This window comes from Canis aureus, chromosome 22 (genome assembly GCF_053574225.1).
Source record: "Canis aureus isolate CA01 chromosome 22, VMU_Caureus_v.1.0, whole genome shotgun sequence".
Lineage (NCBI taxonomy): Eukaryota > Metazoa > Chordata > Mammalia > Carnivora > Canidae > Canis > Canis aureus.
The window spans coordinates 3,080,485-3,105,569 of record NC_135632.1 but is presented as its reverse complement, the minus strand read 5'-3'; the positions used below and the strand labels follow the sequence as shown (position 1 = coordinate 3,105,569).

General features: G+C 45.4%; 1 protein-coding gene across 5 annotated transcripts; it reads right to left on the bottom strand.

Annotated features, from left to right (window-relative positions):
• Positions 1–1,780: 1,780 nt before the first annotated feature.
• Positions 1,781–23,447, bottom strand: C22H3orf33 (chromosome 22 C3orf33 homolog). 5 transcript variants are annotated; one of them, XR_013360862.1, is made up of 6 exons: positions 23,278–23,447; positions 20,558–20,617; positions 16,962–17,109; positions 15,275–15,435; positions 12,704–12,825; positions 11,039–11,178 (listed from the first exon to the last, which is right to left on the bottom strand). XR_013360862.1 is itself a non-coding variant. In XM_077864626.1 (5 exons), exons 1-5 carry the CDS (start codon positions 23,416–23,418, stop codon positions 3,265–3,267), a joined length of 564 nt encoding a protein of 187 aa, XP_077720752.1. In that variant the 5' UTR covers positions 23,419–23,447; the 3' UTR covers positions 1,781–3,264. The 5 variants fall into 5 exon arrangements, 3 of the variants coding, with proteins under 3 accessions (XP_077720752.1, XP_077720750.1, XP_077720751.1); XR_013360863.1 differs by having other exon boundaries at positions 11,041–11,178; positions 12,690–12,825; XM_077864626.1 differs by lacking the exons at positions 11,039–11,178; positions 12,704–12,825 and adding an exon at positions 1,781–3,318.
• Between the last annotated feature and the right edge of the window lie 1,638 nt (positions 23,448–25,085).

The following is a 25,085-nucleotide window of genomic DNA, read 5'->3' as shown; positions in this document are numbered from 1 at the left end:
TCCTCGGGGCTCCGTCTGGAGCCTCGGGGGCTGCAGGATGCGGGGCTTCGGGGACGCCAGGTCGGAAGCGGGAGCGCAGGGAGCGGCGCCGCTTGCAGCTGCAGCTCAAGGGTCAGAGCCTCACCGCGAAGGGCGTCGCGGGCCGCCCACCTGGCCTTACCTGCGCTTACCTGCGCTTACCTGCCTGGGCGCCCCTGGGTGGCTCGGCGGGTTAGCGCCTGCCTTCGGTCCAGGCCGTGACCCCGGGGTCCTGGGATCGAGTCCCGCGTCGGGCTCCCCGCATGGAGCCTGCTCCTCCTCTGCCTGCGTCTCTGCCTCTGTGTGTGTGTGTGTGTGTGTGTGTGTGTGTGTGTGTGTTTCTTATAAATAAATAAAATCTTTAAAAAAAAAAAAGAAGAAGAACGAACTAGGGGTGGTAGAAAGGGAGGTGGGGGGTGGGGGTGACTGGGTGGCGGGCACTGAGGGGGGCGCTTGGCGGGATGAGCACTGGGTGTTATGCTATATGTTGGCAAATTGAACAGCAATAAAAATATTTATTTTAAAAAAAAATTTTTAAAAAGAAGAAGAAGAAGAAGATAGCATCTATGAAGCTGCTGTGACCGAGGAGACCTGCCCTAAGAGGGAGTGTGGGCAGCACTCTTGCTCCCCTCCCCGTGCCCCGCACATCTCTTCTTCCAGACGCTTCTCCTACACGGCTCAGTGACTCAGTGGATTGACGGGAGGCCCAGAGCGGCGGCGGAGGGGAGCGGGCACACAGTAGGTGCGCAGCGAGCGAGGAAGCGCGGGCCCGGCAGCCGCGGGGGGATCCGGCCCCTGGATTCCAGGATTTGCAGTTCTCAGCCTTCATTCAACCTGCCCCATTGTTAGTTCAAAGCCTGGCTGGGAGGGACTTGGAGTCTCCGCTCCTCGCTCACCTTCAATTTAAAACTCTCCACCAATAAGAAGGTCCTAGGAAAGCTGGCAGCCCCGGGTGCGCAGGGATTTTTCTGGGCTTAGTGACAACATAAACTAAAGTCATTTTCTTTTTCATGCGTGAATTTGCTCAGGAAGCTGCAAAGCGAGCGGCCGGGCGAGGAGAGCAGGGCGGTTAGTGCAGGGGGGTGGGGGTGGGGTGGGGGTGGGGTGGGGGGTGCACCGTGACCTCCCAGCGCAACATCTAGGGTTTCACCTTTTCATCCCACTTAGCCGATGCCATAGAAACAACCCATTTGTATTATTCAATTCAACGGAGGCAATTACAATGTCACAGCAAAGCACCATGGGCGAGGAGAAACTTTATCCTGAAAGCAATCCTGGACTCTCAAAAAAAAGAGAGAGAGAGAGAGAGAAAGCCACCAGGGTAGTCCCTTGAATTTCTTCATGCCAGGGTACCAAGAAAAATCCAATTTGGAAAACAGACATATAAGGTTCCTTGGCTCCAAAGAAAGAAAACTTCCTAAGTCGTTTTTTTTTTTAACATGTCCAAAGGAAAATCCTCAATGTATAAGAAATTAAACAGGTAACTCCTCTCCTACCCCCAAATTGCTTCTCGCTTTGCATACAAATAGATGGTTTTTAGAGGTTTGTTTTGCTGGTCATCTCCATGGTGAACAGGAAGGCCAAAAAGAGAATAAGACACACACACACACACACACACACACACACACACACCCCAAGGCGACCCCGCACACAACCACGGAGGTTACCCACTCCAAGCCTCCCGTCTTGTCTTTCTTATCCCTGAAAATCCACAGATGCGCGCCTTAAAATAAGCCCAGACACAAAATTCACAGCAGGAGCACTTGTTTGTCAGAGTCTTTATTTTGAAAGTGTTAATCGATGTCCGCAATTTTACGAGCTTCAAAACTTTCTCTCTAGGCAATACTTCAGACCTACCGAAATCGAGGCAAATACCACCCAACACTCCCGCTCCCCACCCCTTCTTTTTCAAATCGAGCATTGGAGATAACAGCCCAAACCCCATCTGCTGGCCCTTCTCCCTCCCTTCGTGTGAATCATACTTAATCATGGTCTTAAGTGTTGAAGACACATGAAGATATCCATAAATCTTTTCATGTAGCTTCTCCCTCTGAGGTTTTTTTTTTTTAAACACCATCAATCAGAGAAAAATCACTAACTAAAACCAAGAAAATATTGTCACACTGCTAAGTGTTTGGGAGCCAGACAAGAACTACTTTTCCCCGCCGGTGACTATCCCAGGGAATGATAACAAAGGGATTAGACAGTGGGTAGTACGCAGCCTCTCCAGGCTACCCAAACCCTTCCATGGTTACCGAATAGTCAATAGAAAAACAAAACAAATAACACCCCCTTCCTTCACCCGTTACAAGGGAACTGGGGAAAACAATGGGATTGGGATTCACACTTCTTTGGGCAGGTCCTATAGTGTAGTACCTTTTTTGGGTGGTCTCTGGGTCACCCAAACTACAGGCGTTTTTTTTAAGGACTCACCCCTTTTCCTACTCCAGGAGTATAAGGGACTCCTGCTGGCAGCTCAATTCAAGGTTGAAATCAGACCCGCTGGAAAGCCTGGGGTTCAACCCTCCTGGCTTCCCCAGGCGGCGGCTCGGGGACCCCCCTCCGTGCAGAGAGTTCCCCAAGGCCCTTTACAGCGGTCCTTTGACTTAACCTCGTCTGTGCAGTAAAAGGGCCATGAAAGCACCGATTTTTCTTAAATGCCATTTACTGGTGAGAGACCTCCTTCCCCACCCCCACTCTCCTCTGGCTTCCAGAGCGATGACTCTCATTAATTATACTGGCACAGCACGGCCTGGCCGCCCTTCTAAATCGCTGCCCGACTTCCACCCGTCACCCCTGCCCTGATCCCCAGGGCGCCTGACACAGGATCACGGCAACTCCCGTAAAGGTGCCCGAGAGCTGGCAAGGGTAAGCCACGGCTGTGCTCGGAGGCGGGCCCGTGTGCTGCGCGGCATCAAGGGCTTCTTGGAGAACCAGATTCTTAGGAATCTGGGTTGAAAGCTGATGTTTCTGGCGGTACAAAAACGGGGCTTTCAGTTGCAAATACAGTGGTACTGGACACACTGAGATGGAATCAGCAACCATCTGCAAGTCCCATCCGTCAAGCGGGCGAAGGAGATAAATATTCTATTTCAATCGATGCACCAACAAGTCAGGTAAAACCACCAAAGGGCTTAACGGGGACGGAGGCGGAGTTCTCTCTCTCTCTCTCTCTCTCTCTCTGCACATATTTCGTGAGCACTTGCATGTTCCAGACACTGCGCGATGGTAAGTCCCAGCTGGGGCTCACCCGGTACCCCCGATGCACCGAGCAGTAGCTGTCCTCTCCTTCGGGCCCACCTTTACAAATAACAAAATACAAATACAAACAAGATACAAATAACAGAACCACAACCCACTCACTTGAGGAAGCGCCCGGGGACTGACTCCCATCTTGCAACAGAGAGGAGAGGATCAGTGCTTCAGCCAAGCACCATCATCGTTGCTTTCCCACATTCATTCTCACTCTTGAGCCTACTCTTTTTCTCCCTGGTTTTGTCAATGTTTTGACCTTATTCTTTCCTATTATAGATGAGCTTTTCCACAGGCCGGTGGGTGGAGAGAGCGTTACCAGGGACAGCTCCATGACCTCAGCTCGTGATCCCAGGGGAGAGGCCTTGTGGTGGCGGTGGGGAGGGGATGGTGGTGTTGGTTTTGGTGGGGGGGGGGTGTCTTGTTGTTTTGTTTTTTGATTTTACCATCTGTAAATACGATTGTAGGAAAGGATCCTAACTGACCTGGTTCAGGTCACGTGTCCATCCACAGGTCAACGAAGGCGGTCAACACCAAGTAGAGTATATGTGTGGCCAGTCTCTGATTACACACCCAGCCCTACGGCCAGGAGCTGGGGCACTTGGGGTAGCAGCCCCCCCAGAACTGTGTGGAGTTAGGGAGGATCTGGCCCCCATAGGAAGGAAGCTGCTCTTCCCAAATGAAGGTAGCAGTGGAGTCTGGGAGATAAAAAGAGCAAGGGTCCCCAACGGTGCCACCTCCTGAACCTGCCACCAAAGAAAGCCCTGAACACCTTTGCACAGATTTCTATGCGTATGACAGAGATTTATATAAAAAAAAGAGAGAGAGAGAGAGAGAGAGAGAAGAAAATTCCGGTGTGCGTTTGGAAGAACTGGGTGGGGGGGTGCAGCATAAATGCCACCAATCTTTCTGTCCCCGGCTGCAGACACATTCATCCCCGCAAGTAAGCCACTGTTACCCTCAGCTGGAAACGTCCAGAAAGGAACATAGACAGGACGGCTGATCTTGGGAAGAGTTCCCCAAAGTAGAAGAGTATGATGAAACCCTATGCATGGATCCCCCCAGTTTCAACAATTATTAATATTTTGATCATCTTTTATCTATTCAGGAATGTGAGAAATTCACTGAAGTACTTTGCTTCATAAATTAACACATTCTGGCAGTGCTGTGCTCTCGGTTAATGGAAGGAACGCACGCCTGCAAAATAGCTAAAGGAGACTACAGATGAAGCTCTTAGCAAAATGCCTCGCGCCAAATGAGCGCTCAGAGTTGTCAGGTGCTGTTTTAGGGGTGCCTGGCTGTCTCAGGTGGTGGAGCATGCAACTCTTGATCTTGGGATTGTGAGCTCGAGCACCACGTTACAGGGGAGAGATTATTTAGTAAATAAATTACTACTGTTACTGGTAACCTATTTAAAGCTTTTATTTTTTTTTTTTTTTAAGATTTTGTTTATTTATTCATGAGAGACACAGAGAGAGAGGCAGAGACACAGGCAGAGGGAGAAGCAGGCTCCACGTGGGGAGCCGGATCCCAGGACTCCAGGATCACGCCCTGAAGGCAGATGCTCCACTGTTGAGCCCCCCAGGCGTCCCTATTTAAAGCTTTTAAATGCTAGCAAAGTCCACACATTGAAATGTATTTGGCCTCCAGAGGAAAACAAACGTAGGGCTAACCCCTTGCCAATAGACAGTAACATTTTTAAGCACTCCCTCATTTTTTTAACGATTTATTTATTTGAGAGAGAGCACAACAGCGAGAGGGGGCAGAGGAAGAGTGAGAATCCTGAAGCCGACTCCCCGCTGAGCACAGAACCCAATGTGGGGCTTAATCCCTGGACCCAGAGACCATGACCTGAGCCAAAATTAAGAGTCAGCCACTTAACTGAGCCACCCAGGCGCCCAAAGTGCTCCAATTTTAAATGGCCGTTTCATATTTTCTCTAGATCAAGCCTATACAATTGTTTGCCCTTTCTATATGGAAATATCAAAAATATTACAAGCAGGGGCGCCTGGTCGGCTCAGTCAGTGGAACATGTGGCTCTCGATCTCAGGGTTGTGGGTTCGAGATCTCTACTCTGGGTGTAGAGATTGCTTATAAGTAAAAATCTTAAAGTGCATCTTTTGTTATATTTGTTATATATTTGTTATCTATTTCGCCTTACAAATACAGAGATGCCGTTTAAATTGTTTGCCAAGCTCAGGAAAGAGCCCGGACTAGATACTGGAATTCAGAACTCCAGGCTTCCTACTTTGATACCGTCTAGGTGAAGTCCTTCAATTCAACTAAGATTTTCTTAAACCCCAGTTATACTGGGTTTTTTTTAGCAATCTCTACACACAAAGCGGGGCTCACTCTCACAACCCCAAGATCAAGAGTCGCACGCTCTTCCCAAAGAGCTAGCCCGGCGCCCCACAACGAGTACTTTTTAAAAGGCAGAAATCATGCTAATTAAAGTGAACTTCTGGGGATCCCTGGGGGGCTCAGCGGTTTAGCGCCTGCCTTTGGCCCAGGGTGTGATCCTGGGGACCCGGGATCGAGTCCCACGTTGGGCTCCCTGCATGGAGCCTGCTTCTTCCTCTGCCTGTGTCTCTGCCTCTCTCTCTCTCTATGTCTCTCATGAATAAATTAAATCTTAAAAAGATTAAAAACAAAAAATATATATTTTTTTCCATTTTCTATTTTTCAACTGGTTTCTTTTCTCCCAGTGGTTGGGGGGCAGGGAGTAAAGGCAACAGTAGTGTCAGAGAAAGACAGAGCCGAGCCCCCTTTCCTTTCTCCTAAGAGCTTCACAACCCAGCTCTGTGAGTTTGGTTTCCAGAAAGACCTCCCACAGAGCTAGTATCTACAACTTTCAAGAGGTCAGAGCCTGCTGGGCAGGACCAACATGACTCGAGGACTTTCCCGGGCCCGGGAAATAGTACTGAAACTTTGAGATTACATTTTTTCATGATGGAATATACTGGGTTCCTCCTCCCACGCTACCATTAAAAATTCCTGCAGAATCCCATAATATCACTGAAAGAAAAATGGATCTTCAGCCTATCCAGTTGCGGCCCAGTCGTCTCCTGGAGCAATCATTGCATCATTGCTGTAGACTTGAACAGAAGCTCAGGCAAAGGAGCAAATTGTATTGTGAAGAGGAAAAATAAAAGTGCTAAGCCAGAGCGCAATCTCTGAAGCTTTGAAAGTTGAGGACGGGGAAGGCGATTTATACCATAAGGAAAATTCTCCTGTTCCTGTACCATTTGGGATCCTAATGGCGTATACCTGCTCTGTATTACTAACACCTGTTTTTTTAACCAGAAGACAAATGTTTAGGTTTTTCCACACAAACATAGTAAAAGGAAAAATTTCATTTTAAAAGCCATATGTTGGGCAGCCCGGGTGGCTCAGCAGTTTAGCGCCACCTTTGGCCCAGGGCGTGATCCCAGGCTCCCTGCGTAGAGCCTGCTTCTCCCTCTGCCTGTGTCTTTGCCTCTCTCTCTTTCTCTCTCTGTGCCTCTCATGAATAAGTAAAATTTTAAAAAATTAAAATAAATAAATAAATAAACGTTATATGTTAGTTTTGTTTCATTTATGTGTTTATGCTAAATATGTATTTAAGGGCTTGATTTGCCCAAAATAACTATCATTTTCAAATCTGACACGTTTTAAAGTTGTTCTTTCAGACCACTAAAGGCAAATGAATCTTCACAGTGTAGGATCATGAGATGTATAGAGGAAAAGGAGACTGGGAAAATAGATCCTAAAAAAAAAAAAGGAAAGAAGAAAGAAAAAGAAAGAAAGAAAGAAAGAAAGAAAGAAAGAAAGAAAGAAAGAAAGAAAGAAAGAAAGAAAGAAAGATAGAAAGAAAGAAAGAGGAAGGAAGGAAGGAAGGAAGGAAGGAAGGAAGGAAGGAAGGAAGGAAGGAAGGAAGGAAGGAAGGAAGGAAAAGAAAATAGGTCCTGGTCAAAATGAATAGGCAATACAGGAATGGTTCACTTCATTCTATTTTTTTTTATATATTTTTTTAAGATTCTATTTATTTATTCATGAGAGACACAGAGAGAGGCAGAGACACAGGCAGAGGGAGAAGCGGGCTCCATGCAGGGAGCCTGATGTGGGACTCAATCCCGGGACCCCGGGTCACACCCTGGGCCCAAGGCAGACACTCATCCACTGAGCCACCCAGGCGTCCCTAAGATTTTTTTTTTTTTTTTAAGTAATTTCTACACCCATTGTGGGTCTGGAACCTACACCTCTGTGATCAAGTCACATGTTCTACCAACTGAGTCAGCCAGGTGCCCCCGTCTACTTCATTCTTTATTTCATTCCTTAATTTAACAAATATTCATGGAGTTCCCAACGAACAAGAAACTGAACTAAATGCTGTGGAGAGAGCAGAAATGCTCCAATATTTAATAAGGTATGATTTGAGTTGCAGGATCCATTCTACTTTGGAAGAGAGAGGACAGAGAAATAATTATAATGTGGCAAATGCTAAAACAGATCTGTGTTCAGTGTTTGTGGAAGAACAGAAGAGAGCACTAATTTCTCAATTTCACTGCCCAAGTGTTAAAGCTATGTTTTGATAACCAAAACAAAACAGAAAATAGAAGTAATTATCCCATTACCTCAATTTTTTAAAAACTCTACTTCTGCCTGAATTATATGCCCTCACTTTAGTTATGGAAATCTTTTCATCAGGCCTCTTCAAAAGAGTGCTAGAAAACGAGATCCGCAGTGATTTTTCAGTAACCCATATACTTTCGCACTGCAGGCCAGTACATGTATTCAAATATATTTATAACAAATTTAACAACAAAAAATAACAAAATAACATGTATTCAAATATATTTATAACAAATTTAACAACAAAAAATAACAAAATAACATTTATCGTTGCTATGTGCAATGCCCTCCAATATATTTTATTCTGTTCTGTTTTTCTTAGCCCAACATGGGACTCAAACTCAGGACCCCAAGATCAAGAGTTGCACGTTCTACCACTGAGCCAGCCAGACGCCCCTGTTCTGTTCTTTTTTCTTTCTTTTTTAATAGATCATGGCAACTCAAGAAATTGATTTCACATCTCACTGATGCTTCATGGCCTACGGCCAAAAAACACTGCTCCAGCATGTCCTTTAAAAAGCAAAGTAATAGGGCAGCCCGGTGGCTCAGCGGTTTAGCTCTGCCTTTGGCCCAGGGCGCGATCCTGGAGACGCGGGATCGAGTCCCACGTCGGGCTCCCTGCAGGAAGCCTGCTTCTCCCTCTGCCTGTGTCTCTGCCTCTCTCTCTCTCTCTCTCTCTGTGTGTGTGTCTCTCATGAATAAATAAATAAAATCTTTTAAAAAAATAAATTAAAAAACAAAAAGCAAAGTAATAGTGCTCAGAACAGAAACAAGTATGGTCAGCAGGACCCCACGTGCACCTTCTGCCCTGCAAACCAACAGATCTCCAAGCCACATGGGATTAAATCTCTGGGAGAAAAAAAGGGTTGTGATTGCTCAACCCTTTGACCACGAAGCCACATCAACCAAACGGGCTACTAAAGTTGTCCAGCCCTCAAAGGGTGGATCCTCCTCCTAATGGAAGATCCTTTGAAGAGGCTATGGAAGATAAGGAAAAACCTTCTGGAGAGAAGAACTGGAGCATCCAAGGCTGACCAAGAATTTCACACACTGCAGGCCTGGGTGTCACATTATCCCTGTCTGCCTGAAGAAGACACATGCTCGCAACTACTGACATCCTATTTTCCCTCCATATCATGGATTGGGTGCATTGACATTTGGCCTTACGCTTCCAGGTCATCAAGAATTAATCTGGACCTGACCAAAAGGAATTCGGATCACTCAGAGATCCCAAACTAGGGCATGGGATTAATTTCTAGATGAACAACGCCTTCTTTCCTGAAAAACACTGAACCATAGAATCATATCTTAATCCAATTCCACTTCATCATAGTTTACAAAACTATCTAGCTAATTAATAACATCTTCCCCTGTTTTCTGTCATTGATATCATCTTTTCTATTTTAATATTTGATATCTCGAGGCTATTTGAATGGAAGTTAAAAGAATCTGTGGAAGATGTGAGACCTTACTGAAAATTAATGCTGTTTCATTAGAAAATGTTGGGGAATCTACTTTATGTTTTCACCAGCAGTCAGGAAGCAGCAATAAAGTTCTCATGCTGTATTACTGAGTCTAACAGGAGTCAACTGGGGACGCCTCGGAGGCTCAGCAGTTGGGCGTCTGCCTTTGGCTCAGGTCGTGACCCCAGGGTCCCAGGATCGAGTCCCCGCATCGCGCTCCCGCAGGAAATCTGCTTCCCCGTCGTCTGCCTGTGTTGCTGCCTCTCTCGCTGGGTGTCTCATGAATAAATGAAATATTTTTTAAAAAATTAAAATAAAATAACAGGAGTCAACTACTTGGACCTCATGATACCTCTGACTTTTGTCGGCATCACAGATCATCAAGAAAACCTTCTACAGGGGGATCCCTGGGTGGCTCAGTGGTTTGGCGCCAGCCTTTGGCCCAGGGCCTGATCCTGGAGTCCCGGGATCGAGTCCCACGTTGGGCTCCCGGCATGGAGCCTGATTCTCCCTCTGCCTGGGTCTCTGCCGCTCTCTCTCTCTCTCTCTATCATAAATGAATAAATAAAAAATCTTAAAAAAAAAAAAAAAGAAAACCTTCTACAGACATCGTGGATGTTAGGGGATGATCACTGCTGTTATGCAAGAAGCTTGTACATAGTGTTAGGATGATTTTAGCAGCAAGTAAATGTACAGATCAGACCCTCAAACCAACTCAAACTGGCTTCATAAACAAAGAAATTTACCATGTCACACGAGGAATTAGGCAAGATATCTCAAAGATTGGCTACTTCAGGAGCTCAGCAATGTCCTAAGTTATATCCCTACTCTTTGTGTCTTGGGTGCTGTCACTGATCTCAGCACGTTGCTTCTTGTCCTTATAATTATTCTCATGTTTCTGCCCAGAGGGTTATCCCCTTCATCTAACAACAGGTAGAAATTAGCCGTTCTTTATTTATTACTAGAAATGAGACCTTCTCGTGTACTCATGTAGCTTTTCCCCAAATTCACCAGCAGTCAGAAACCAGATAGGGGAAAAGAGTAGCCTCAGACATGATGTATAAAGAGTTATTTTATTATAAGTAATCAAAACTGGAAGAATAAACAGATATTCTCTTTCAACAAAAATTAAATTTGGCTGCCCCAAATAACTAAAATAACAGTATCCAATAGTTAAACTCTCTCTTCAAATATTAACACTACAGGAATACAACCTTTATCCTGGTAACATTATAGAGTATGTCGTTTTTCCCAAGGCATAGTAAGCACAGTTTGCTTAAATTATTCTGATATTACATTTAAAACAATCATCTCTTAAATATTTAATTACCGTTAGAGTGCAACTTCAATTATTTGGAGAAATTTCCATTTCAACTCAATGAAAATGTATTTTGCTCTTTTCTGGGTGGGTCACCTCCAGACCTCTTGGAATATTTCATCCTTTTCTACGGAAGTGTATGCGATTCATAAGTTCTCTGAACTTCAGTATTAAGGAGTAGTTATTTATGTTGTCTTTCCATGCTTCATAAATCCTTCTAAATTTGTCATAATAACTTTCTTTTTTCAAATTGAAATCTGACCCAATTTTTTTAAAATAACTGTCTTTTTTCCATATTTCTCTCCAGGAGCCTTTGAATTTTTCCAAATAACTTTCTTCAGATTCTTCCTTCCATATTCCTTCTCCTTTTCTTAAGGCTGTTAATTCAGCTTTAAGTAATTTTTTGTGAATTGTCCAATAGATTTTAGAATCGTAATCTAGCCCTTTAACAAGAACAGTTTTGCCAAGGCCTCTTCTCAAAATTTCTTCATTCAGACTCACACTAAAATATCTACCCTTGAATAAAAAAAATAACACAATCCAATTACTTAAGAAAACTGCTACTACACCCATAACATCTTCTTAACTTCAGAATTTATATTATTTACAAGCAGTTATATTAAACCATTCAGAGGAGTTCCTGGGTGGCTCAGTGGGCTAAGCGCCCAACTCTCGATTTCGGCTCAGGTCATGATCTCAAGGTCATGAGATGAAGCCCTGGTCGGATTCCATACTCAGTGCACAGTCTGTGGGAGATACTCTCTTCCCGCACTTGCTGCCCTTCCCCCCACACACACATTCTCTCAAACATAAATAGATATATAAAATCTTTAAAAAAAAAAAAAAGTCATTCAGCAACTTTTCCTCCAGAGAAAAGCCAAAAAACATAAAGCAAAAGAATCCCCAGGAGTTTAAAAACACATAATGCTAAACCCAAGATTTTCATTACTAGAAGAGATCCTTGTTCAAAGTTAATTGCCTCTTTTTTTTTTTTTTTTTTTGAGATCTTATTTATTTATTTGAGAGAAAGAGAAAAGAGAGCAGGGGAGGGGGGCAGAGGGAGAAGCTGCCTCCCCGCTGAGCAGACCTGAGGCAGGGCTCAGGCTCATCCCAGGCCCCTGCCACCAGAGCCCCCGCCGAGTTGCCTCTTTTATAACATATAGTTCTCCACAGACTCACAGGCCTTCTAACCCAAAGAGGCTAATAAAGTATAAAAAGTGTTTTAGTTTGTTTGCAGTTTGGAGAGGGAAAGGAGCACACAATATAGGCAAAACCACAGAAGGCCAGAGACAACCCGAGAAGTATACAAATGCAAAATGAACTGAATCATCACTGAATTATTATTTTTTAATTATATTTATTTATTCATGAGAGACACACACACAGAGAGAGAGAGAGAGGCACAGACACAGGCAGAGGGAGGAGCAGGCTCCATTCCATGCAGGAAGCCTGACGTGGGACTCGATCCTGGGTCTCCAGGACCACACCCGGGACTGAAACTGACACTAAGCCACTGAGCCACCGGGGCTGCCCCATCACTGAATTATTATATTAGGTTCAGAATTCCAGTGTGTAGGAAGGTGCTGGTATGTAAATACACTTTTAAAAAACTTCCCACAAAATAACATTAAAAATAGTCCTGGACCTTGACTCTTCATCCTTCAGGAAATTTCCTTCATCTCACTTCCTTTTTTTTTTTTCATTTTTTTCATTTATTTATTTATTTATGATAGTCACACACAGAGAGAGAGAGAGAGAGAGGCAGAGACACAGGCAGAGGGAGAAGCAGGCTCCATGCACCGGGAGCCCGACGTGGGATTCGATCCCGGGTCTCCAGGATCGCGCCCTGGGACAAAGGCAGGCGCTAAACTGCTGCGCCACCCAGGGATCCCAAAAAATACAATTTTAAAGGGCTTATCATATATTTCTCAATGTTTTGAATTTTAAGAGCTCATTCACTTAAACCAAAATCAGAATAACTAAAATTCAATCTCACACATTAGTAAAACTGAACAGATGTAAATTACCAGAGTCTGCATACCGCATAGTTGGGTCACGTAGGAAGCAATACAAGCTAAAGTATGTAAGGTGAAGTGCGAGCTCGAGAGCCAGAAAGAGCTAGGCTGCATACAGCCTCTTCCACTTCATTACCCTGAGTCCCATCTGCAAACGGGAGTAAAAACAGTGACTCCATAGGGTGGTTTTGAGAATAAATTATATACACTTCTGAACTTAAAATAGTTTTTAATTTTTTATTTGTATTTTTATTTATTATTATTTTTTGCTTTTTTTTTTTTTTTTTTTTTTTGCTTTTTAAAAAAAATTTTTTTAACGATGTTACTTGGGGCACCTGGGGTTCAGTCAGTTAAGCAGCTGCCTTCGGCTCAGGTCATGATCTCAGGGTCCTGGGACAGAGCCCCACATCAGGCTCCCTGCTCAGCAAAAGCGGGGAGTCTGCTTCTCTCTCTATCCCTCCCCCTGCAGCGCTTGCACCTGCAGGGGAAGGGGCAGAGGGAGAAGCAGAGAATATCAAGCAGACTCTGAGTGCAGAGCCCAATGCCAGCTGGATCTCAGTACCCTGAGATCATGACCTGAGCAGAAATCTGGAGTTGGATGCTTAACCTACTAAGCCACCCAGGTGCCCCAATATTTCTTTAAAAAATTTTAAGTATCTCTACACCCAAGGTGGGGCTCTAATTCATGACCCCAGGATCAAGAGTCACACACTCCACCAACTAAACTAACCAGGCGCCCAGAGAAGATAACGTTTTTGTAAAACCTTTGGCATCTTTATATATTTTGTTTTACCAACTTACTTCAAAAAAAAAAAAAAAAAAAGGTTATTTGTAAGTAATCTCTACACCCAACATGAGGTTTGAACTCACAACTCCAAGATCAAGACTTGCATGCTCCACTGACTGAGCCAGCCAGGCACCCCTACCAGCTTACTTTCAAACGTAAACCATTTCAACCTATCAGTGTGGATAATTCTTATTTTAAAAGAACTAAATGTGATCTGGGCATACAGAGATTAATGAGTTTCGTTAGGCTTTCTTTTTTTTTTATTTTATTTATTTATTCATGATAGTCACAGAGAGAGAGAGAGAGAGAGGCAGAGACACAGGCAGAGGGAGAAGCAGGCTCCATGCAGGGAGCCTGACACGGGACTCGATACCGGGTCTCCAAGATCGCGCCCTGGGCCAAAAGCAGGCGCTAAACCGCTGCGCCACCCAGGGATCCCTAGGCTTTCTATTAATAGTTCAAAACGCTCTGAAGAATTAAAGTGGTTACAATTTTAGTCACCTTAACATGAGGTTATTTTTTCCTTCAGATTATTTTTGTTATATAATAATGGACTTTAAAAATAAAACTGTTCTTGGGGGATCCCTGGGTGGCTCAGTGGTTTAGCACCTGCCTTCAGCCCAGGGCGTGATCCTGGAGACCCAGGATCGAGTCCCATGTCGGCTCCCTGCATGGAGCCTGCTTCTCCCTCTGCCTGTATCTCTGCCTCTCTCTTTCTCTCTGTCTCTCACGAATAAGTAAATAAAATATTTAAAAATAAAAAAATAAAAAGTAAATAAAACTGTTCTTAATCCTGTCATAATACTTTACTTTGTACTTTCTTTTTTCAGTAATTGTCTACCAAAATTAGCATAAAGTAAGGGACACACAAGGACTCAGGACAGTGACACAGCAACAGTGATGAAGCTCCGGGGTACACGGTGGCCATGGCCAATCATAACAGTAAGAATACTCTGAGACAAAGTTTAGTTTTCAGATGATGCATTACTGATCATAAACAGTATTTAAATATGCTCGACTTTAAAGTTCAAAGACTGAGCAGTATTTACTTCAGAAAACACCCTTCTTTTTTTTTTTTTTTTTTTTTAATTTTTTATTTATTTATGATAGTCACAGAGAGAGAGAGAGGCAGAGACACAGGCAGAAAGAGAAGCAGGCTCCATACACTGGGAGCCCGACGTGGGATTCGATCCCGGGTCTCCAGGATCGCGCCCTGGGCCAAAGGCAGGCGCCAAACTGCTGCACCACCCAGGGATCCCCAGAAAACACCCTTCTTTGTGGTTTCCAGTTGACAGGGTTCACCCAACAAGCAGTTTCTAAGCACAAAGATGATATATTTTTTTAAACATTTTATTTATTTATTCATGAGCGACACACAGAGAGAGGCACAGGGAGCCCGATGCGGGACTCGATCCCAGGACCCTAGTGTCACACTCTGAGCCAAAGGCTGAAGCTCAACCGCTTGAGTCACCCAGGCGTCCAAACAAGGATGATGTATTATACTCAAGTACATGTAAATACATCAAGATCATCCTTAAATTAGCAATGTCTAAAGTCATTAATAATTTTAAGTTTTTTCCATTTTCTTGATTTTCTGTATTTCTGTATTTATATATTAATAAGTATATATTAATATATAAGAAACAAAATTTATACATGCATGAAAAGACCTGGTTCTCTAAACATAATTACTATGACTAGCAGTGAAGACCAGAATTCAGTCCCATTATAGATTCAAGGTTCTGGTTAATGATGTTTATGTGTAAATACAAAGAATATAATGTGGCTCTTATTTCCTCACACTACTTACCTTATTCACTAGAAGATAGCAAAAGAGGGCTGAATTCTCCTTTCCAAGAAGTTGAAACCATAGCAGTTGGGAAGGCTTCAACTCTTCCTGTAACCACAACTTCCCAGTTTCAGTGAGTTCTACTCCTGCCAGCTTAACCAGCAGAACACCACAGGGCTCCTCTAAAAAGGTTAGGTAGAAAATTGTCTGGCTTTAATACCACGTGGCAAAAGCAAATTTCAAAGTCACGTGCCCCCCACCAAAACAGCTGGATCATGTTTATGTACAAACACCCAGACTCCTCTAGATTTGTATCTGTGTTCAAGTTTTCTTTTACAGCAACTCAAGCATGTTACAATGGAATAATGTAAAAACTCCATCCCAGGAAGCTCCAGAACAAAATGGAGAACCCATTAATAATAATAACACACGTATGGCAATTTATAGTGCTGTGGCACTGCGTGACCCCCGGAAGTAGGTTCCCCCTGAATACCCCCCCGGAGTTGTGCAGTGTACAACCTGGACAAACCCAGTCGGTGCCTTTGCTGCCTGAGCATCTAAGAGTCCTCACTGTTTCAGAGAGAAGAGATTTAGATTTTTACAACAGAACTACAACTGAGAAGGTAGAGGACCCAGGAAGTCTCGATCCTGCTTAGATTAAAATGGCTGACAGACAAACATCCCAGGTTCTCTCTCCTTAGGGAACTGGAGTCATTCAAATTATTTAATTCCTGTTTGATTTGTTAAAAGAACTGATCATGTTAGGCATGTTGGGGGGAAAAGAAAACCCAATCTTATTCCTTTATAGTCATACCTTGTTGGACAGAGTGATATTCATTCATTTGAAGGTAAAAGATAAGAGCCCCTTTCTTTATAAAATTAAAATGATATGGAAAAGAATGATATGAAGAAGAACTTAAAATATAACTAAATTTATTCAACGAGTTTTACCAAGTCTCTGTCGGCTAATAATCATTTCTCTAGGGACTGTGAATAACGAGCTAAGTAGGAAAGGGTCCAAGCCCACCAGATGCTTAGCACAGGGGGAGGAGATAAACCTAAACGCAGGATTATAGGAAAACGTGTTTAAGTACTAACTGCAGGGTGTATAAATTATTGTGGGTGCAGTAGAGAAAGAGGCTAATTCTGCTGGGGAGTCATGGAGAGCTTCCGGAAGCCATGCTCACGCCCACACAGGCCCTACCTAACCCCCCTCATCCTTCAGGTCTCTGATCTCGGAACAGCCCATCGAGGCTTTCTCTGACCACGTACAGGCGTGTGTTCCCCGCACGCATGACTCCCGGTTATGCTCAGACTAGTACCTGTCCCTTCTCATAGCTCTTGGAACAATTTTCACTCGTCTGCTGTCTATTTTCCAGTTAAGACTGTAAGCTCCAAAGAGCAGTCTTGTTGGCTTCACCCCATGCACAGCTAGCGCATGGCCCAGAACATCGCAGTTGCTCAGGATTTGTGAATACATTTGCCTGAATGAAATAGCGAACGGCTGAATAAAAAGAGGAAGCAGGAGAGAAGGAAATCTGGAGCCAAATTAAACAGTTCCTTGTAGTATCTAAAGCCAAGAGTTTGCACTCTCTCACAGACAATGGAAAGTTATTAAAACTTAAAATGACGTTTTTTGCCATTTTACAAATAACTTCTAATTAACAAATACCAAAATAGCTGTATCATTTTCTTGCACTTTACTTACTTTTCCATGAAGATATAATAGGTAAAGTAATGGGAATATGCTCAATTTCTAAACCATCTTCAGTTATTCGGCGTAATCGTCCACGTAGTTTAACATTCTTTCTTATAAATTCTACTGGAATATCTGAAGAACTTGTAAATTTTGATGTCTGTTAATTTATTAAAAAAAAGGTATATGACATTTTATTATTCTTTTCATTTTAAAATTAAGTATGTCAAATTGTCATCTAAACATTTAACAAGAAGACATAACCACTGAAAAACTTTAATTTGGTCCTTAGTTTTATACCGATATCCTAGTACAATTTAATCAAGGTGTTTATAGGAGGGGGGCACCTGCCTGACTTAGTTGGTAGAGCATGCAACTCTTGGTATTAGGGTTGTGGGTTAGAGTCCCACTTTGGGCATGTGGATTACTTTAAAATTAAATCTTTTGAAAAAAAAAGTATGAATACTAAAATTTAGATTTAGTATTTTAAAAGACGTTGACAATTAGGATGATGGCATAAAATGTAAAAGTCTTCCCCTTACTCTCCAAAACTAATGAAGGATAGAAGAGAATAAACTGTAGCATTTTTGAAAAAGTTTAAGACGTTCTAGTTAACCGTGAACTCAAAATGAGTGAAGGTGTGGCAAGGCTACAAAAAAAAAAACACACAAATTCCTTCTCTTCTCCACTCTTCTCTGCTCCCTACCAAAGTCCAAACACCAAGCAACTGTAAGGAACAGGATCCAAGACAAGAGAGGGTGAGGAAGACATTGCTCCAAACCAGGCCCTAATGGAAAATACCGCATGTTTCATAAAAGACTGGGTATTGCATTTCAGAAAAGACTTCCGCCAACTGGAACAAAGCTAGAATAAGGGGGAAAAGATGATAAAGAGCCTGGAAACCACATCACATGAGAAAACCAAAACTATTTTGCACAGGGAAGACAAGACTCAGAAGAAGTAGAGAGGCTCATTCAAGATCTCTTCAATTACCAAACGTCTCCCCCTTTTAGTTTTTATGTGTTTTCATTAAAGGACATACATAAAAAGACATAAGAGTGCCTGGATGTTTGGAGTTTTAGAAATTATTAAGGAGCTGAGGGAAGAAACTGAAGTAGAACCCATGTTCCCATTCTCAAGGAATTCACAGTGGATGCGAAGAACCTTTGAAGGCAGATCCCACTGCATCTACTTTTTCCAGATCCAGTAATCCCTCAACTGCAGAAAGTTCGGTGCTGTGTTTCTGTGACCTAACAGGCACTATCTGGAAGGTGAGCTAACAATATACATAAAACCAGAATACAACTGCAGAGCAAAGAGAGGTTTAAGATAAAGTGTAAGTGCTAAAGGGTTGGGGCCGGGGCTCCTGGGTGGCTCAGTCAGTTATAAATCCAACTCTTGATTTCGGCTCAGATCATGATCTCAGGGTCATGGGATGGAGCCCCATGTCAGGCTCTGCACACACTGGGGAGTCTGCTTGAGATTCTCTCTCCCTCTGCCTCTCCTCCCCACTCTCTAAATAAATAAATAAAATCTTAAAAAAAAAACACTGCTTCATAGGATTATTCTAAGTATTAAATGAAATTATATATATCAAGTGTTTAATACAGTGCTGAACTCAATCATCATTTTTTTAAAATATGAAAGTTGGAATTTTCTACCAGAAATTGAAAGAATATGAGAGTTTGATAAACACTGGAGGAGGAAAAAGGAGAAAAACAACAATATAAAAGAAAGCTGAGGAGGAGCTATTAGGGTGCCTTGTGGCAGGCCCGGGGTTGGTTAATGCAATATCCATTCCCAAGCCTCTCTCCCTTGTCATCAAGCACTGTAAGGGATGGAAAAGCTAAACGCTTCTTTCCCAACTTCCTTTCCCACTACTGGTGGCTATATGATAAAAAGATGTAAGCAAAAGTCTGCTGAAGGCTTCTGGTAGACCTTTTGCTTTCTAGACAAAAGGAAAAGACGTGGCTGGCACCTTCCTTTTCCCTCTCCTCCTGCTTTGAACATGAATATGCTATTTGGAGATAAAGCAGCCACTCTGTGCCATGAGGACAGACATCCAGAAGCACACAGACCTAAAACTCTGTCACTGAGCCAGAGAAGCAATGCCAGCAGCACCCTGTCTCCAGAAGTCTTGTGACGTGAGAAAAAAGGCTTTTTAACTCGGTTAAGCCACTATGGTGTGGGGTTTCTCTTACTTGTAGCTAAAGTTCTCCAACTGTTACACCACAGAATTTTTGGTTCCCTAATGTTCCAATGTTCTTTTTCTACCTCCTTAGCTTGCTCTTCTCATCAGTAGTCACTATTTTCAAAAAACATAAAATCTAAGAAAAAAAAGACACCAGAACCATAGTCTAAAATGAGTAACTTCATAACATACCAATATGATTTATATTAATCAATAAGTAATTTGCATTAATAACATACCTAATATTATATGACTTAAAACAACCTATAGTTGATTTATATAATTTCTAGGGGCTAAAAAGAGAAATAATCCCTCCGCATTATTTAAAAAAAAATCCCTCTGCATTATTTTTACCTAAACTCTTAATCAGATCATTTCATATTTTGACAATTTTGAGACCTTCAAAGTATAAATGTCATGGAACATAGGTTGTAACATAAAGAAAAAGGTGGAATGAAAAGAACCAACGTTTCAAAAGTTCCATGCTAAAAATATATATATAAGCTAAAAGCAAATGACTTACAAATCATGGAGGTGTTAAAAGAAAAAACCCTATTATATTATTAGATATAAGGTTAAAAATGAGTTCAAGGTACTCAATAAAAAAAGAAGATAAAAGTTCTGATACTGGAGTCAGGGGGAAAAAGCAGCAGTTGGAAGACATGAAGGAAGTAATAACACGCCATCAACGATAATATAAAAACAATATAGAGATCAGAAATGTAGGACATTCATATACGCAGATGCAGTAAACCCATTCCAAATTGTAACATGACACTAAAATTACACCCAGTGACAAGAATCAGTCATATAAAAATACTTATAAATCTTGAATCATCAAATGGGTTTTTCCACAATATCTATTATAAAAACATTACTGAAGCAGCAAAAAAAAATATGCTAATGGAAAGCATAGATTATTTTTTTTACACCATACTTCTTGCTCTATTCATTAAAAAGATCTCACAGATTGTTGCAAATCAGAGAAAGCATAAATTATTCAGTGCTAAAGGACATAATTTGACTGTGATCTAAATCTAAAACCACTATACAAAACGGTTTTGAGACATTCCAACACGTCTGAAATGCAAATTTAGTGATTACAGCGTTCTAGCCAACTAAATCCTTTACAGATTCCTTTTTTAAGCACAAAAAAAAAAAGTGATTATGGAAATACAGTCTAGGCCATCATTTTCCATAAAATCCTGTGGATGGATGTGTTACTTTTAAACCAAGATCTTAAAATAGGTTTGTTGTTCCAAAATAATATTTTAAACTTCTAATGAGAATAACACGATGACGCACTGCTTGAGAGAAAAATGGTCTTGAAACAAGAAGAGGAAAAAAAAAAAAAAGAAACGAGAAGAGATTAGCTGTTGCTTGCGGATCACAGGGCCTTCTTCATGTTTTAACTTACCATCCGGATGCTTCTTAGAAGTAACATTGTTCCAGCTACAGCCATTACGGTGCTGATGTTCTTCAAAAAGAGATTGAAGGATTAATTGTTACTGGTTATTATTCATAATAGCAAAAGTACTAATTAGAAGCGGGGGGGGGGGGGGGGGGCAGACTGACCTTCCCCCATCTGTCCAAATAAGGCACGTCCGTCAACTAAAGGCCCATTTCTCTCAACAAACTTTCTTATCTGCCCACCTACTCATTACCCTTCCCCTTTTCCTCCCAAACAAGCTGGTGTGCACAATAATTATATACGTAATATTGTATTGTTCTCCATTGACTCTTCCCTTTATTTTTTTTTTAATTTTATTTATTTATTTATTTATGAAAGTCACACATAGAGAGAGAGGCAGAGACACAGGCAGAGGGAGAGGGAGAAGCAGGCTCCATGCACCGGGAGCCCGACGTGGGATTCGATCCCGGGTCTCCAGGATCGCGCCCTGGGCCAAAGGCAGGCGCCAAACCGCTGCGCCACCCAGGGATCCCTGACTCTTCCCTTTAACCATGAATTCCTTAAACGCGTGAACGAGCCTACAGCAGGAATGTAAATGACGGGTAGAAAAACTTGACCATGGAAACCTCACAATCCAGGGCCTCAGATGTGTATGCGGTAAACGGTCGGGAAGGAAGAGCGTATCAATGGTTTCAAAGTGCTTCATTTAAACTGAAATAGACCTAAAAGAGTTTAATTTAAAAAGAAGAACCCTGCGACTCCCTCAACAAGAGGGACAACCTGACACGCTTCCCTTCAATAAACAGGACGCGGTGTGTAAGCAATGAAGCTGAAAATACACACATGGAAAGAAATGAGGATGCGAAGATTCGTCTTCGTGTTGAAGTGAAGACACTTAGATCCACCTCTGATCTTGCCCCAAACATCAGGGAAACATAAAACAAGGCAGTGTGGGACGCCTGGGGGGCTCAGTGGTGGAGCATCTGCTCAGGGCATGACCCCGGGGTCCTGTGATAGAGTCCCACATTGGGCTCCCTGCATGGAGCCTGCTTCTCCCTCTGCCTGTGTCTGTGTCTCTCGTGAATAAATAAAATCTTTAGGGGATCCCTGGGTGGCTCAGCGGTTTGGCACCCGCCTTTGGCCCAGGGTGTGGTCCTGGAGACCCGGATGGAGTCCCATGTCAGGCTCCCTGTGTGGGGCCTGCTTCTCCCTCTGCCTGTGTCTTTGCTTCTCTCTCTGTGTGTCTCTCATGAATAAATAAATAATTTTAAAAAACAATAGTAAAATAAAATCTTTAAAATAAAATAAGGCAGTGAAAGCTTTACAATCACCAACGTATCATGCCTTGTGTTTGTTCTGTGCATTTCCCATTGGTAGAAAAACAAAGGAAATACACCTAAGGATACATTCTGTGATCAGGGTACTTGGAGTAATACAGCTGTGTGCCGATAGATTTTATTTTGCTTTTTTAAAGATAGCAGGCTCCTCGCAGGGAGCGGATGCAAGACTCAATCCCCGGGCCCCAGGATCACACCCTGAGCTGAAGGCAGATGCTCAGCCCTGAGCCATCCAGGGGTCCCCCCAGGTGCTCATTTAAATAGTTTCCTCTCTCAATCTATTGAAGTCTTTTTTTTTTTTTTACTTGAAATAACTCATGTGCCAATCTCTGCCTCCCTGGAAGAAGCGAGGCCTGGTCACTCAGCACGGGTGTCCCTATCTTCCAGGACCGCCACCAGCCACCACCGACTGCAGCGCTTCCCACGTGGAAGGCAGGAGCCTGGGGACCCGAGCTGAGCTGGAGGGCAGGCGCCGGGGTGCTGGCCGGGGTGCTGGCCGGGGCTGCGGGGTGCACCCCGAAGCTGGTGGCCCCTTCTCACGACAAGTTCCTGGAGCTGATCAGTCCCTCCGCAGTCTCTCCACCTGCCCCCAGGACACCGGGTTTTGCTGATTTCCCGCCGCCCTCCGGGATTCTCCAGGGGAGACTCCTGGGCCCAGGCCTCGGCCCAGGTCACCCCGGCCTCACCCGCTCCCTAAGGGCCACGGGGGCTCGTTCCTGAAGGGCCACGGCCAGTTCCCGCGGCCCAGGTGACGTCCACATCGTCCCTTAGGGTCCCTCACCTGTGCGCAGGGCCCTGCGGACGACCCCACGCCCCACGGACCCCAAGACCCCGCTGAAGCCGCTCGGACCACCAGGGACCCAGGGGCGGCCCCATCGTCGGAGCGGCCGGGCCTTCGGGGTCACCGACCGCCAGTCCCGTCCCCCCCCGCCCCCCCGCCGCACCCGCTCAGGGCACCAGGCCCACAGGACCGCGGCCTCCCTCCGGCGGGCCCCGAGGGCTGGGGGCCACCTGGGCTGCGCCGGGGTCCGTCTCGCGGCGCCCCCTCCCCCGCCGGGCCCGTCTCGGGGCGCCCCCTCCCCACTCCGGTCTATCTCGGGGCGCCCCCTCCCCCGCCAGGTCCGTCTCGGGGCGCCCCCATCCCCCACCGGGTCCATCTCGGGGCGCCCCCTCCCCCCGCCGGGGTCCTTCTCAGGGCGCCCCCTCCCCCGCCGGGCCCGTCTCGGGGCGCCCCCATCCCCCACCGGGTCCGTCTCGGGGCGCCCCCTCCCCCCCGCCGGGCCCGTCTCGGGGCGCCCCTCCCTCCCTCCCCGCCCCCTCCCGCGCGGCGAGCCCAGCCCAGCCCGGCCGCGCTGCAGCCCCCGGGCCCGCCCGCCCCCCTGCGCCCACCGCGCGTCCTGCCGGCGGCTGCGGTACCCGGACGAGGCGCAGGTGGTCGTCCGCCCACTGCGAGACCCGCGCCACCACGTTGGGCGCCGCTCCGTCCGGGTCCCGAGGCCGCGAGGCGGTGGCCACAGGCGGGCCCGCCATGTTCCCGGCGGGCGGCGCGCGGGCGGGGCCTCCCGGGGCGGGGGCGGGGCTCAGAGGAGGAGGGCGGGGCTCCGGGGAGGGGGCGGGGCTTTCTGGGCCGGGGGCGGGGCTCAGAGGAGGAGGGGCGGGGCTCCAGTGGAGGCGGGGGCGGGGCTTCTGGGCCGGGGGCGGGGCTCCAGGGGAGGTGGGGGCGGGCTCCTGGGTGGTCCGCGGGGGGCGGGGCTCCTGGGGGCGGGGCTCCTGGGGGCGGGCTCCTGGGTGGTCCGCGGGGGGCGGGGCTCCCTGACTCCCCCGCTGCAGGGTCCTGGTCTTGGCCGCGGGGGAGAACCCCGGCGACCTGCTCTTTGCTCCCCGCTGGCCTGTGGGCGGGGCTGCACACCTGCGACAGCGACCCCCCCCCATGCCCAGATGTCCGCCTCCCGGGGCAGGTACGGGGCGGGGCCTGGGGCCGAGCAGGTGCGGAGCCGATCAGCGGGCTGCAGGCAGCGCGGCCTCGGTGCGGCTTGCACACCTGCCACGCGCAAAGGCCGTGGGTCATCCAGGACGCCCCCCCCCGCTCCCCAGTATAACCACACACAGTATCTTGGGATGTGCCCTGAAGTTTGCACAGTCGATGCCCCCAGCAATGGGCACAGTGGCCAAGCGGTGGGAGGAGCCGGGTGTCCTCGGGCAGAGGGATGGATACCGAGGTGCGTACCCTGGGCAGGAAGGACCCTACCGTTTACTTCCATGTGGTTGGAACTGGAGGGTGTTATGCTGAGTGAAATAAGTCCGTGGGAGAAAGAGAACTATCATATGGTCTCACTCGTGGGGGGAATATCAGAAATAGTGACAGGGACCTTAAGGGAAGGAGGGGAAACTGAGGAGGAAAAATTAGAGAGGAAGACAAACCATGAGAGATTCCTAACTCTGAGAAACACACAAAGGGGTGGGGGGCAATGGGGTGACTGGGTGACGGGCACTGAGGAGGGCACCCGATGGGATGAGCACTAGGGGCGTTATATGATGTGTTGGCAAACTGAATTTAAATTGTTTTTTAAAGTTTGCACAATTGCTTTGTAAGCCTAATACAACTGTGCTCTACATTATTGAACTGCTAATTGATTAAATTTAGAAAGCTGACTATATTAATATATTAGTAGTAGTATATATTAGCACATATTTTTTTAAGATTTTATTTATCTATTCATGAGAGACACAAAGAGAGAGGCAGAGGCACAGGCCGAGGGAAAAACAGGCTCCATGCAGAGAGCCCGATGTGGGACTTGATCCAGGACCCCGGGATCACATCCTGGGCCCAAGGCAGACACTAAACAGATGAGCCACCCAGGGCTCCCTATATTAGTATATTTTATTTTTTTTAATTTTATTTATTTATTCATGAGAGACACAGGGAGAGAGAGAGGCAGAGACACAGGCAGAGGGAGAAGCAGGCTCCATGCAGGGAGCCCGACGTGGGACTCCATCCCGGGACTCCAGGATCACGCCCTGAGCTGGAGGCAGGTGCTAAACCGCTGAGCCACCCAGGGATCCCCTATTAGTATATTTTATTTTTATTTTTTTTTCATATTAGTATATTTTAAAACATAATGTAGGGCAGCCCCGGTGGCGCAGCAGTTTAACGCCTCCTGGAGACTTAGGATCAAGTCCCACATCAGGCTCCTTGC

Bases quoted from the DNA above. Each gene is read 5' to 3' on its own strand.
- C22H3orf33 (XM_077864624.1), bottom strand. From the start codon at position 23,418: ATGGCGGGCCCGCCTGTGGCCACCGCCTCGCGGCCTCGGGACCCGGAC. The intron at 17,110-20,557 runs GTAAGTTAAAAC...ATAAATTAACAG, and splicing joins TTCTAAGAAGCATCCGGATG to ACATCAAAATTTACAAGTTC. The intron at 15,436-16,961 runs GTAAGTAAAGTG...TAACCTTTTTAG, and splicing joins TATTATATCTTCATGGAAAA to AGGAGCCCTGTGGTGTTCTG.